This window comes from Glycine soja, chromosome 3, assembly GCF_004193775.1.
Source record: "Glycine soja cultivar W05 chromosome 3, ASM419377v2, whole genome shotgun sequence".
Taxonomy (NCBI): domain Eukaryota; kingdom Viridiplantae; phylum Streptophyta; class Magnoliopsida; order Fabales; family Fabaceae; genus Glycine; species Glycine soja.
The window spans coordinates 47,251,569-47,266,212 of NC_041004.1; the positions used below are offsets into that span (position 1 = coordinate 47,251,569).

The following is a 14,644-nucleotide window of genomic DNA, read 5'->3' on the forward strand; positions in this document are numbered from 1 at the left end:
TTTTAAGAATTTCTATGAATTTAGCAAATATCCAGTCTATTAAAAGAATTTTTTGAATTCAGGTAAAAAATAAAATTTAAATTACAAATACGATATATCATATACATAATTAAGTCCTTAAGAGTAACATATCTTATTCAGTAAGAATACATTAAGAGAATGGACCCCAATTCAATATATGGGGTTAGACTATACAAAGAATGGTAAAAATAAATTGGATCAGCAACAATACAATTCATTGTATCACTATAGGAATATCTGCCAATCATATACTTTCACTTCAAAATGTTTGTCATCTTCTAGTCTCTGTCTCAGTTCCTTGGCAAGCTGTGCATCTTTGGCAAGTAACAGAGCAAAGCCCCCACCACCAGCTCCAACCAGCTTGTAGCCACAGCAGTAAGGAGTGGCAAAAGAAAATAGTCTGTCAACAAACTCATTGCTGCAGTAAGGGTCAAGTTCCTGATGCAATCTCCAAGCCTCCAGCATGATCTCACCAAGTTCATCTACGTCACAGTTCATCAAAGCTTCTCTCCCAATCTTAGCCAGTTCAACAAGGCGCTTGATACTCGATACAAGAAGGTTATCACGGCGAAGATATCTAACAACCACCTTCTGCAGCACCTTATGTGCAAGTCGAACCTACAACACAACAGTTCAATGTACAACCAAAATCAATAGTTAATTTGTGAAAGTGGTTGAATTAAATGTAGTGCAGCACTAGCTACAAAATTACAAAACCAAATCAAATTTATACATTATATAAATAAGAAACAAAAAGAAGCATATTGTCTCCTGAATTTTAGTTGGGAAAACTAGTGTTACCTTTCCTCACTATTTTGCTTCAATACATCGAAAAGAAAAAGGTTTCTATACATAAGATATAACGTCAAAAAAAGGGTTAAAAAATCTCAGGGGGCTAATAGACAACGGTGACAACACAGATATAACAGCCTTACCACTCTAATCTATGAAGTAAATTTGATAAAACCCACATACAAATAATTTTATTGTATGCTATCAACAAAAACTTTCTAACAGAAACAGTTACCCAAAGATCATTATTTGCCAGATCAACACACTAGTGCAGTGCATGTTTTGTTTTTAGGTGAAAAGGTACTTTTGAGGCAAAAGTAATTTTACCAAAGGATGAGGACCTTGCTTTTACTTTCATTTTACTTCTATCTGTTGGATTTGCATTGGAATGTGCACAAAACATTTCTAACTTCAATCCAAACATGCACTTATGGTTTTAGTTAATTTTAAGAAGACAGTTAACACTAAAAAGAGTCTATTTAATGCAGAGTTCTCAGTGTAACAATACAAAATGTATATTTATATAAGAAACTGATACTTACTTGACCAGTAAATACCACAAGAAGCCGTTGCTGCAACTTGGAAATCAACTGAGGTGAAGCCAACAGAGGGACAACTTGAAGCCGAAGTGGAATTCCAGGAAAGCTTGAAGTACATTTAATCCCTGGGTACAAACCCCCTATTTGGTCCTGCCAGCCACCTCCTGTACCCATAAGTTGTTCTAACACTAAAACAAGTCTAGCAACGTTCTCAGTGCTATCATCCCCATCAATTACTTGGAGAAGCCCTTTCACCACTGCAGCAGCCAAGATACTAGAAGTACCCAATCCACTGCCCCGGGGGACATTGGCCCATGTTTTGATGTGCATGCCCATATCTACAAGAATGTTATCATGAATAATTCCAGTCACGTGTAATGCAGATTTGACCAGCCGAAATGGATCATCTCCATCAAACGGTGCACAAATAGATGTATAATCTTCAACAAATAATTGGTTCTCTGCATCATCAGTAAATAATATTCCTTCTGTTTTAGTTGTCTCTATGATGGTGCCAATTGGCTGAAAACCTTCCAAGCTTATTGCCATATTCAAAACACATCCAGCACGTTCAATGCTCCATGGAGGGGTATCACTCCAACCCCCAACAAAATCTACACGAACTGGTAATTCTACTTCTACCCTTCTAGGATGGAAAGGCAGATGAGTGCAGTTATCATGTTGGTTATTCTGGAACTCCTGACAGGAAAGGCTACCAGGAGACTCTGATAAATGTTCTACAGGAAAACAAAAAAGAACAGGTTTCAGCCTCGGAAAATTTGTTTTTCTAATTTATTGCATGAATGAAGAATTGTCTCGTTATTCATAATTTCATATACAGGGATAGAGAATATGGTATTACAATTAATGAAAAAACCCACTTAAGAAGTTGTAACCACTCTTTTGGTGTCAAATTATCCTGAATTGTATTATCACTCTTATTCTTATTCTTATAGATATATTATTCTCGATTCCTGTATTTTGAGAGGTAATAAACAGAGATAATACTGAGAAATTAATATTACCCACCATTAAGGTTATCAATATCGAGAGTCTACGCAGACTCGTGAGAGCTTCTACAAGTCGACTCGTAGACTCATAAGAGTCTACTTCGTAAAAAAAATATATGGATAATAAGTAAATATATTCAAAATGCACCAATTTGCAAACAAATGACAATAAGCTCATAGTTCATACTTCATATTAGACTATTACAAAACACAACAACTGACCCTACAATGTTGGAGTTGGATCAATCTTGTTAATGAAATTCAACAGAATTATACTTTTCATATATGAGGAGATGGAAAATGCAAAAGAGAAGATAAAATGCAACTTTAATAACACCAAGAAAAGGTATAATTTCTGAACTTTCTCAGATTTAAAATTTGCTTGTATATTATTTCAAGTTTTAACTATTTCTAATATAGCATATTTGATATCTATTTTAAGCTTTTGATCTAGATAATTTAATTTTCGTGGAACCTAATGATGATGCACAATCTGAGGAAGACCTTGATGATGATGAAAATGGTGATGATATTCATGGAGATGATCCTATTAGAGGATTGGACATGCTTCTTTGAAGACATTTGTGTTTTTTTTAATTATTTAAATGCTTTAATTTTGAACACTTATGCATGGTTGTCAAACTCTAGAGTCAATTAAGAGTTTACACGAGTCCACTCCGAGTCCATCGAGTCTGCTCAAAAATGAGTTTGCTTCCGAGTCAACTCACAGGACTAAAGTAAACTCTTAAACTCGTAAGAGTCTACGAGTTGACTCTAGAGTTTGACAGCCATGCCCACCATGAATTGCACATAGATGCTATTCCTAACATTTCACTAATTTATCTTCCATGGAAAATTTGGGTATTCAATAGTTTAACCATTATATTAATTTCTTTAAAATAGTAACCATACTTTAAATTTTCATTCATTATTTTGATACTAAAAGGTGGCTTATAGTTTTATACTAATTATCCTGATGTGCAATTCATTATGCCTTTAAAGTTAAAAGTTAAAAGTTAAACCTAACTATAGAAAGCAAATTATCTTTACTCAGAATACATGATTTAATATCGCATTCTCATAAGTATTACTGTAGACATCTTATCCTATGTTGAACCAAAAATCATTAAATGAATCATATTTATTTTCTCTATTAACTTGAGCAAAAGTCAAGTCATCAACTTGTTCCAAGATTCCTCTTTGTTCTCCTGCCAAAAAATTGAATGCAAGAAACACTAAATCGTTGCAAATTTGTTTTATGAGTATGGCATCTTGGGGTATGATTATAGCCTATACCTTTGAATCCATATCTTACTGCTGACGCAGTTTCATCAGCCACAGCAGCCCAAACTTTGTGCTCCAACTTGCATGCTGTCCCTTCATCATTGCAAGCACGAAGAAGATCAACTTCCACCTGGTATGCCCGGCTTTGGGGAAGTATATTAGAGTTTTGCTTCCTGACTATTGGACACATAGCTAGGAATTCCTTACATATCTCAACTCCAGGACCCTTCTTTTGAAGAATTTCTTCGCATAACTGTGACAAATTGCGCCCCAGCATTCCATAGCTGATGCAAGCTTTTGCAATTCCCGCCGCAAGATCAGCTTGATGATTACTAGAATCTATACATATTGTTGAAAAATCAATTGATCTATGCAATTCCTCCAAACTGATGCGCTGGGAATATTTCCATAAAGGAAGCATGGATTCACTTTTTTCATTGGCTAAGCCCATCAACCACATTGCTACCTCGATCATTTGGGCATAAGGAAGTATGGGGAAAATTTTGGAATTCCATAAATACTTTTCATCAGGGCCTGAGGAGCCCCATAAATCACTTTCTTGAATACCCAAATCATGTAAAATTTTCTTCCAAGGTTTCCCACAAAACGTACCATCTTTAGAAAGTGAACTTTTGGGGTTATCATGAAGGCCACAATATACTAGGACTCGCTCCCTATTTCCAATCAAGGGAACCTCCCAAAGACAATGGCGATCTGGAAGCATGAACTTGATTGATTTTTCAACACTTAAAAAGTTGTCTAGAGAGATATTCACACCAACCACTATACATAAGGAGCCAATATGTATTCCACCACAGATGGATGAATCATATATGAGAGAATCTTCTCCAATTGAGACACCAGGTGCAATTTTACTAGAAATAATAATAGCAGATGCTGTAATGTCAGATGCAGTGGTTGCTGGAATAGAACATAAATGTCTTCTACCAACCAGTTCTGAACCAACACCACTGAGGTGATCTAAAACTTCATTTGAGGTGCCAAAATGCAAGAACAACAAGTCATCTGTAATGGGAAAATATACGGAAGAATAAGTTTTAGTACAGATAGATATGAGAGAAATGCAGATACAGATAAATTGCAATTAGGCTTGACATACAAGCACGGTAGCTGAACATCTTCCTCTTTCCCAATTTATTGACTAGTTCTTCACCCAAAGGACGCTTTCTCAGCCACTCATGCTTTGCAGGTACCCAGGCAGCAATCAGATCTTCATATAAACTCATCTACACAACAAATAATCTGTTCTTAGATAAAATACTTCCATGGTTCAGCAAATGAATAAAGGCACTAAATGTTTCAGTAGGAACAAATGTGCAGACTTCATAACTATTTAAGTAACACTAAATTAGTTCTATCAATTGTAATGTACTGCTGATTTGAAGAAATATTAACAAAATGAGTAGTGATCATGCTAGAAAGGAGAAGTAGGATAAACAAACTATCTAAATGGACAAAATATATAAATAAATAATCAACGAGTGTTATTTGTTAAATTGGAAAAAAAAATCTAGTATTATACATATGGAGCTGAACCAAATAACTGCAGTAGGACCAGCCAACCTGAGTCAATATTCCCAAGAAACACTAAATATCGTTACCTAAAGGCATGAACAGAGATCTCTTGACAACACTGCATTTGTATAATTTACAATGATAATTTACAAAACAAATTTTTGGGATCCTTGAGTCACCACTTTGGGAAAAGTTTTATTTAACCAAGACCCTGCCCCAAGGAATGGGTCCCTCAGGTATGCTTGTAGAGATACCCGGTCAAAGACTAAAAAATACTAACTTCTAGGAGCTCTCAGACAAAGCCAGGCAAAGATATGATTGACACTGGATTGTATAGAAAGTTTCCTTGGTGTATTCATAACATTTAAAAATTTATGATTTGTTTGGCAGAATGGAAATGTTCAAAAAGTTGCAAAACACAGAAAAAAAAAACTCCATAATTATATTCTAAAAATCAAATAAACTCTGTATCTCTCAATTTGTTTTCTATCCCTGTATACAAAAGCATAACAAAGAATTAATTTATCCATTACTTTATTCTCTTTTCTTTTCCATCTGTATAACTAAACATGTTCATTAGCAAACTATGTAGTATACCTCTTTTTTGCTCTGCAGGAGCTCTGAAATCATTTGCTGGCAGGAACATGCGAGTGTAACAAGCTCCAACCATGCCTTACCTCTAACTGCTATTATTCCAGTATCAAGAAGTGTTCTACCATCAGCTAAAACTGCCTTACTTTTAACTAGCTCATCTACAGAAGGTTTCTGCAGGAGATTGTCTACTAAACTGACTGCATAAGTTTGAGTTGAATGCTCAGTTTCAGCCGCAACAATTACTCCATGGTTTGCAGCAACATCAAGAGTGATTGGAACAGTGATGATGCAAGAAGTATCCACAGGAAGAGTCATAAGGGATGCATCAAAACATGGGAGTACATCACCAGTCATGGTTAGCATTCCACCTGTGAACATTGAAAGAATTGTGTAAGCAAATGCCAACCATAATTAACACCAGAGAAAAGGTCAGCAATATGGATAAATAAATTTGATCAGCATTTCAAAATTAAAAATGCATAAATAAAGAATTTGGATGGAGATTGAAAAGTAAAACTTGTCTGCTGATACAAGTTGGATGTGTAGTTAAAAGGAAGAAAAGTTTTAAAATGAAAAACCTTGATTTCCAAAAGCTTGTCTTGCACGAGAAGCAATAGCAAGTATATGGTCGAAGAGGAGGGGAACGGGACCATCGGTATCATCTGAAGCCAAATAAGGAAGCGGCAGAAACACTTTCCCCATAGGATTTGCCCACGGAACCCGTTTGGAATCACCTCCAGCATGCAGCAACAGTATATGCTTCCTGGCCAAAAGAGAAACATCAATATCACTTCCATGATTAATGCAGTGAGAGAGGGCGTGGATGGCATTGAGAGTGGCGGCGCCGGATCCGATCCTTTGGCCGAGGGGGTCGGGGACGGCGAGGGTGAAGGTGGAGGCAGAGATCCGACCCATGCGCTTGGCCCGCTCCAGCTGCCAGTTGTACAGCTGAGCTTGTTCTGGGCTAGCGGCGGTAAGCAAAATGGCATCCCACGTTGGAACCCGACACGGGTCTCGCACCGACAACCTCAGATGGTACCATGATTTCCGTAGGAGGGATGCCAAGTCCTCCTTCTGTTTCACCTTCCACCACCTCTTACCCCTCTCCCTCTCCATCGAGACAAGACGACCAAGATCAATTTTAATTAACGTTAAGTGTTGCCCGACAAAATAGCTAAAACAACTGAACGAAGACCAAAACGACTCAAGCAAAATGTCGCCAAAAAAAACTAAAATGATGGATGGCGTCGCCCGGACTCGAACCGGAGACCTTCAGTGTGTTAGACTGACGTGATAACCAACTACACCACGACACCTTTTTGATATTAATTCTATTATTTGGAAAACTAAACTGATTAGAATTAGAGCGGCCCTGACTTATGGCAATGGCATGCCATTTCTAAACCAAAGACAATTCATTTTCCAGATATTAAGTTAGTGATTGTCTGTTTGTTTTTCCTAATTCCCAATGCATGTTCAATGAGAATCACATTCCTTACAAGAGATGGTCCAGAATGAACCATGCGATGGAACCTGTTTTACTAGGTTGTGCAATGAATATTTTCTTAAGTGGGAAATGACCTTTTTGGTCTTAGTTAAGAAAAGGTGAACAGTTAGTGAATGAAAGAAAAAGAAAGGGTGTCCGGTCGAAGATCTTGTTTGAAACGGTGGTTGGGGAGCAAATTACACAATATCGAATTCTTTTGCGGATACGTGTGCGAAGAAAGGGGAGATGGTGGAGACCAACTATGATCTTGGTTTTGTCCAACTCTTTCACCGCTTTTGCGCGGTTGTACGGTGTGACCGTCAATAATGAGTAAAAGTACTTCAATCACTAATATAAGAAAAGGGTATATGAGTAAAATTCATCATATTCATATAAAAAATCATTTAACTAAAATTACTTTTCACTGCTGTAGACAGTTACTGGTAAGAAATCTTGAAAGTTGACTGTTATAGTATTGAATCAGACGAACATTAAAATCTGGTCTAAAATGGACCTCCTAAGCGAATTGTCCACAGTAGAAATGGCCAACTTTTTTAAGTGGTAGTTTTTTATATCAAGAAGCGTTTGCAAATAAGGCTGTGGAGTGGTTTTGAAGGGAAAATTATTTCAATTTTCTTAATTTGTCTTTTAACGTTTAAAATTTAAACCTTTTGTTTTTGGAGCATGTCTCTCACCAATATTCTAATTAGAGAAATGTTAGCCATATTTTTTATGATACTTTTTTTAAAGATTTTTTCTATGATTAATTATAATTTATTAGAAATCATTATTTTTAGTCGGTTTTGATTCTCATTTAATAATTATGTTCCCTAATTTATATTAAACGATAAGAAAACATATTAAAATTAATGATTTTTAATAAATTCTAATTACTCATGGAGAGTCTTTAAGGAAGAATGTCAAAGAAAATGTCACTAGTATTCTTTTTCTAATAAAATTAACCATTAATATTTATCGATTAAAAAGTTTTAATATACTCTATAAACAATGAATCATCAATGACAAAATAGCAAAATTATAATCTTCGTTCAAAGTTGAGTGTAAAAATAAAATATAGTGTGAATGACTTGGATATTGTTCATAGGAAAATTGACTTTAATAATTTGGACAATATTAATAATCTAACATTTATGAACTAATTAATTAATGTTGGGGAGTTATTTTTTCTTGTTCAATCTCTTTGTTCTATTATTTAGGAGTTTATTTCAGTTGAACAAAGTACGTGAGAATTGTAAACCTCTTTGTTCCATTGTGTCTTGTATTAATTTAGTATCTAACTACCTAGTTAACCAAATCAATAGAAATAATCAATCTTCCTTTTTTTTTTTCAATTGTTGAGTTATCTACCAAGAGAATGCTCTAGTTATCACACAAGTCTTTGTTGTCACCTTTTCTTTCACACACTCTCTCTTTTTCCTTGCCAACCAACATCTCCAACCACGCAAAACCTTTTGTTTAGTTTCTTCTTATTTTATTTTTAGATTTTTTCAAAGATTTTTTTCTTAGCAAATGGTCTAACACAATATCCTCCTATTCAATTTTGTTTCTTTTTTAGGTTTTGGTACTAGGTTGGTGAAAAAATGGATTTTGAGAGGAAGGTTGTTTTGGGTTTTGTTTGAAGATGATTTTTTGCTACAATACAGAAGGCGGCATTTTGGATTTAGGCACATTGCCTCCAACCATTATCATCGAGTGTCATGCATGTTGAACATTAACTTCAAAGCTTTCTTTGAAAGTGGTTGTTCATTCACCTCATTTGGAGTTGACCAACAATATCTTTGACTCCCACATTATTTTGAATAACAACAAAAAGCCAAAACCTTAAAAAAAAAAACAATAATAATTACAAGGCTAATTCCTTAGCCACATAATGGACTCTGGTATTGTGTTGCCATTGTCTATGAACAATGGATTCAAAACAAGGGAATCTTTTGATTTCGAGGAATTTGTAGAAAAAGATCTCACTAGTTGATATCGTTGGGTATGATTTGCTTTGTTCATTCCTCATATCCTATTTTTATATTTCATTTTTTAAAGGATTATGTGATGTTTTGTTTGTGATCTTAAGTTGGATTTTGAGCTGTCTTGTGGATTTTGGTTAAAAATGAGCAAGTTAAGCTATAAGAGTAAAATTATTTTGATTATCTTTTTGCATTTCATCTACATCGTAGATCAATCCAGTATTTTGTTATTTTGCTTATTTTATTTGGCATTAGAGCAAAAACTAATTCATATTGATGAGATGTTTTATTCTTGCGCATAGAAATGGTTTTAATACAAGGCGGTTAATTTACATTATATTTTTTTTGTCTTAATCACCATTATAAGAGGGAAAAAACATTACTAATAAGTCTAATTAAGTGGGTTTTGCTTCTCATTTAATGTTTCTCAGTTGAGAGACAAAAATGTCCAATATATAATTTTCTCATTTAAAGTAAAATATTTATCTTAAAACTTGTTTTAAGTCTCACTTGTTGTTGGGATGACCCTGTCTACCACAACCTCATCCAAACCATCAGACATGAAAAATATCATATTTATACAAAAAAAATGAAGAGATGAGCAACCAAACATGCTAATATAATAATTTATTAGCTTCCATTACATCTCAAAACTTGAGAAAATGAAGAGATGAACAACATACACTCCAACTTTTCATCACCCACATGCTAATTAAAAGGAAAAATAAAAGATTAATTAAATTTTTAGTCCTTAACTTTTTTAGATTCTAATTTTTAGTCCTTAAATTTTTTTTTTCGAATTTCAGTCTTTCATTAATTTTTCATCAACATTTTTAGTCCCTCAATTTTTTTTGTCTATTTTTAGTCTCTCTTTTATTTTTATTGTTTAAGATTAATTCTTATTTTATCTATTTTTAGTCCCTCATTTTTATATATTTTGAACTAATTTTGAACAATAAAAATAAACGAATGACAAAAAACAAGCTAAATTTTTTTTGGGGACTAAAAATGTTGAAAAAAAATTAATGGATTAGAAATTGTCAAATAAATTTTGAAGGATTAAAAATTAGAATCTAAAATAGTTCAAAAAACTAAAAACTTAATTAACCCAAAAAATAAATATTGTATTTTTAGTTTTTTTACCTTTTAAAATAAATAAAAAACTTTTTTTAATTCGAATCCACATTTACGAGAAAAAAATGAGCATTTGATCATGTTTGACATCATATTTTAGTTAATTTATAATTTCTTTTCCTAACGAAAATATATTTGATCCTTAACCATTTAAATCAATATGCAATAATATAAAAGGATAACTATTCAATATTTTAAAATTTTATCCATATATCTTAAAATCTCTTCTAATAAAATGATAATTGGCATTAATGAAATAATAACATTTTAAAAATTCGAATACAAGGCCCTTCAAAATATAATTATTTTCTACAGTAAAAATTATTTAGCATTTAATGACTTTTCCCCCTCAAATATAATTATCTTTTCATCACATCAATTATTTTACTTCCCTTATTGTAATACTACCGTTGTACACAATATTCTAAAAAATACAATTTTTCTAGGCCAAACAATCTTACACTCTTGATTTTTTAAAGTCTACTACCACATGGGATTTTTCATTTTGTAAAAGGCCATCTATCTACCCACCCAATTCTCATTAATTGGTCATCACTATATACAGCAAGTCTTCTAATGTCACTTTCTTCTTCCAGCTTTGTTTCCACGTTCTGCAATTAAAAGAAACAAGGATTCCTTTCTCCTCCAAAAACAATGGAAAGCAACCAATCGGCAAAAGAGATCACGGTGGAAGTAGAAGAGTTCGAGGACTTGCTGCCCGTGATGGCAGAGAAGTTGGATGTGGAGACCTTTGTGTCTGAGTTGTGTGGGGGTTTCAAGCTTCTGGCTGACCCAGAAACGGGTTTGATCACTGGTGAGAGTCTTATGAGGAACTCAGCTATGTTGGGTATGGATGGGATGAGCAAAGAGGAAGCAGAAACCATGGTTAGACAGGGAGATCTTGATGGGGATGGGAAGCTCAATGAAACTGAGTTTTGCATCCTTATGGTGAGGCTTAGCCCTGGGATCATGGAAGATGCTGAGACCTGGCTTCACAAGGCACTTGAACAAGAGCTCACCAAGTCCTCAACTTAAATTCCACACTTTCCAAATCAATTGTAAGTTATATATACATCAATATGTGTATGTGGGTGTGTATTATGCAAGTTAAATAAACTCATTTGACACTCCATGAATGCTTTCTAAAGGGAATTTGAGTATAATTATATGAATCTGTCCAGTTTGTTCGAGCATTGACGAGTTTGACTCAAGAGGTAAGTTGAATTATATATTTTTCTTGCACTCCTAGCATTCGATAGTTTCATCTTTTATCAGATACAGTTGAGTCTTTATCCCAAGTTAAAAGTCAATCATATGTAAGAGATGAAATGAGCTCCTGAGTTAGTCCTCGATATTCATATGTTAAAAACTATGGTAATTCTTAATTTTGTAAAATGTTATTTATTTACTCATTTTCATTGATGTTTTACATACAGAAAACTAGAATAATGGGCACGTAAAGTATGAAATTAATAAAAAAATTAAGATTAAATATAATTTCGGTCTTCCTAATTTTTAAAATCTATAATATTAACCATCTTATTTTAAAATAAAATAACAGCATTCAGTCCTTCATAAAATTTGCCATTTTGGTGTCCCCTTAAATAATATTAAACAGACTATAATCCAAAATAGACCACCTAAAATCAATTAAACATTTCACCAAAAAGATATACCTCTTTGGCTCTTTCGGTGTTGGTTCTCCCAGCAACGTTTTGAAACACACAAGAACACCGTCACTTCCTCTACATTAACTTTTACCCATTCCTGGCAAGAACATCCATGGTTCTACCCCACTGATGGAAACTACAAACTTCTGGTTATAATTCACAAGCAACACCAATTTCAATCATGGCACTTCGAATAATTAATTTTAATCATGGCAAGGCATGGTGTCCCTATAACAGGTAACAACAATTATGTCTTTAAACAATTAAATTCAGGTCCTATCAGCACAAATTTGCCACGACTGCTACACATCTAGGAAGAAACAAAGAATTAAAATGTGAAAAGTACTAAAAAGAAAATCGGTGCCAATGCAGCCTACTTCATATCCCTAAACCAAGCAATGCTTCTAAGTTCTAGACCTTCGCATTGGAGAACGACTGTAGACAAATAACAAAAATAGATAAGCTTTAAAAGGAATGCAAAAGTGCAACTGCACAGATAATTAATTATAATGGCAAATGAATAAAATACCTGCAATGTCTACCATATTCAACCCCTCCTCTAGGACTGCCACCCTTTTCATCATCATCCCTCAGACACCACTCTGTCCAGTATCTTACTTCAAGTGGAATGAAACCATAAATGCATTAAATATGTACAGAGTTAGCAAAACAAGAAACCTGCGACTTTATCATTCATCACTGACCTCATATGTGTGCACTCAAGAGCTTTTATAGCATCTTCTTGTGTTTCAAACTGAACAAATGAAAAGTTCCGACGAATTCTAATATTAAGAACCTTCCCATAAGGTTCAAAGTGTCTTTCAATATCACGGACTCTGGTTCGAATTGGGTCAAAATTAATCACAAATAGGGTTTTTGTGGGCCTCTGCATGGTTTGCCCTCGAGAGTCAAAATAAAGCAAACATAACCTTCTTATAAAACTCAGATAGTATATAATACATTGTTTACACATGTAAGTTGCAACCTCAATAATACTAGGTAAATACACCTAAAACATTATAGTGAAATCACTATCATACCCTAGCCCACTCCACAGACAGTCTTCGTTTTTCATTTCCAAACTGAAAGTTGTCAAGTGCACGAATTGCATCTTCGGCATCTAGCTCATCTTGGTCATTTATCTTTAAATTAATACATTTAGTCCCCTTATTTTAAAAAATAAATAATTTTGATTCTTACATTGATCATTTAAAATCGAATGTTGACTTTAATGTTACATATTCATGTTATATGCATGATTCTTTATTCATAAGCAAGACAATAAATCACTAACAAACTTTGTTTAGTTAACTACATTAATATTATTTTTTATGTATAATTAGTTAGGAGTTTTTTTTTCAAATTATCAAAATTTTTAATTAAAAATATTTAATATATAAATCTTTTTAATTTTATTTTATATCATTTTGTATGTTTTTTGAGATATATAGATTATATAGAGTATTTTATTTTTATAATAAATATATTTAAATGGAATTCTCTAATTTTATAATAAATAATTTAAATTTTGATAATGAATTATTTTTCAATTATCTCTAAATTATATGGAATACATTAACGATAATTTTTCAAATTATTAATATGTTAAAACCGTGGTTTTCTGTAACAGGGAGAAGAAATCCCTTCAGGTGTGGCCAAGGGGGGGCTGATTTGCGACTCCTCAGGAAGGTGGATGGTCATTACAGCAACGACAACCCATCTGGTCCGATTTGATATTGTCTCTTGCTCATATGAGGACACAATCTCCATGCTCAAAAGATCAAGGATATCCAGAAATTGATTCAAAGAAACAGGCTGATATAGTATCCATGGGAAAGAGTCTGAGATGGACAAGTTTTGTAGGAGTAACCTAACTAAGTAACAATTTCGATGTTTCATAATCGTATTTACTATTTATTAAAAATCATGCAAGAGCTGCTGCTGCACATTTCAAAAGTCCTTTGCATTTTTAGCTTTCACAAATATATTAATTAATTGTGAATATTAACTATTTATCATATGGATTCTCACTTTCTTATTTGTTAATAATTGATATGGAGTACTTTTTACTTATATTCTTAATGTTTTTTTTTGTTTTTTTAAATCATTATCTATCATATTTATTATCTTGTAACTCTTTAATTTTTGTTCATATAAAATTAAATTACTACAGCTACAATTTATATATTTCAAAATAAATAGCATGATTATACTATATTATTTACTAAATAAACAAGTTTTATTATTAACACGTAATTATTAAACTCGTACTTTTTTAAAAAACCATAAAACACTTGATTGAGTTAGGATGACATCAAACATAAATTGAATCATTCTCAGACTACATTGACTCTAATTTCTAAAGCACAGTCAAAATCAATCTTAGGTTGAGACAGTCATAGACACCCTTAATATAATTTGTCATAACAATCTAAGTTCAGCACCATTAACTTGAATTGAACTTATAAGATTTAAATAAAATTTTAGGTTTTTTAGTTTTGTGGATGAAAAATATGTTAAATGTTATTGGAAAAAAAATTCTACTAAATTATATTCGCTAACAAAAATTAGCGATTACCAAAGATGATGAATATTT

General features: G+C 33.2%; 2 protein-coding genes and 1 non-coding gene across 5 annotated transcripts; 1 reads left to right on the forward strand and 2 right to left on the reverse strand.

Annotated features, from left to right (window-relative positions):
• Window positions 1-57: 57 nt before the first annotated feature.
• On the reverse strand, window positions 58-7,051 carry LOC114407822 (bifunctional fucokinase/fucose pyrophosphorylase-like). Its single transcript, XM_028371080.1, has 6 exons — window positions 6,355-7,051; window positions 5,780-6,144; window positions 4,767-4,893; window positions 3,659-4,672; window positions 1,356-2,089; window positions 58-639 (listed from the first exon to the last, which is right to left on the reverse strand). Exons 1-6 carry the CDS (start codon window positions 6,890-6,892, stop codon window positions 247-249), a joined length of 3,171 nt encoding a protein of 1,056 aa, XP_028226881.1. The 5' UTR covers window positions 6,893-7,051; the 3' UTR covers window positions 58-246.
• On the reverse strand, window positions 7,019-7,092 carry TRNAV-AAC. Its single transcript has one exon. It is a non-coding gene; the product is annotated as a tRNA-Val (tRNA).
• A 3,815-nt stretch (window positions 7,093-10,907) lies between these two features.
• Window positions 10,908-14,066, forward strand: LOC114407823 (calcium-binding protein KIC-like). 3 transcript variants are annotated; one of them, XR_003665682.1, is made up of 3 exons: window positions 10,908-11,436; window positions 11,560-11,592; window positions 13,679-14,066. XR_003665682.1 is itself a non-coding variant. In XM_028371082.1 (2 exons), the coding sequence occupies exon 1, from the start codon at window positions 11,033-11,035 to the stop codon at window positions 11,411-11,413; it is 381 nt and encodes a 126-aa protein (XP_028226883.1). In that variant the 5' UTR covers window positions 10,908-11,032; the 3' UTR covers window positions 11,414-11,436; window positions 11,560-11,763. The 3 variants fall into 3 exon arrangements, 2 of the variants coding, with proteins under 2 accessions (XP_028226883.1, XP_028226882.1); XM_028371082.1 differs by lacking the exon at window positions 13,679-14,066 and having other exon boundaries at window positions 11,560-11,763; XM_028371081.1 differs by lacking the exon at window positions 11,560-11,592 and having other exon boundaries at window positions 10,909-11,436.
• Window positions 14,067-14,644: the final 578 nt, after the last annotated feature.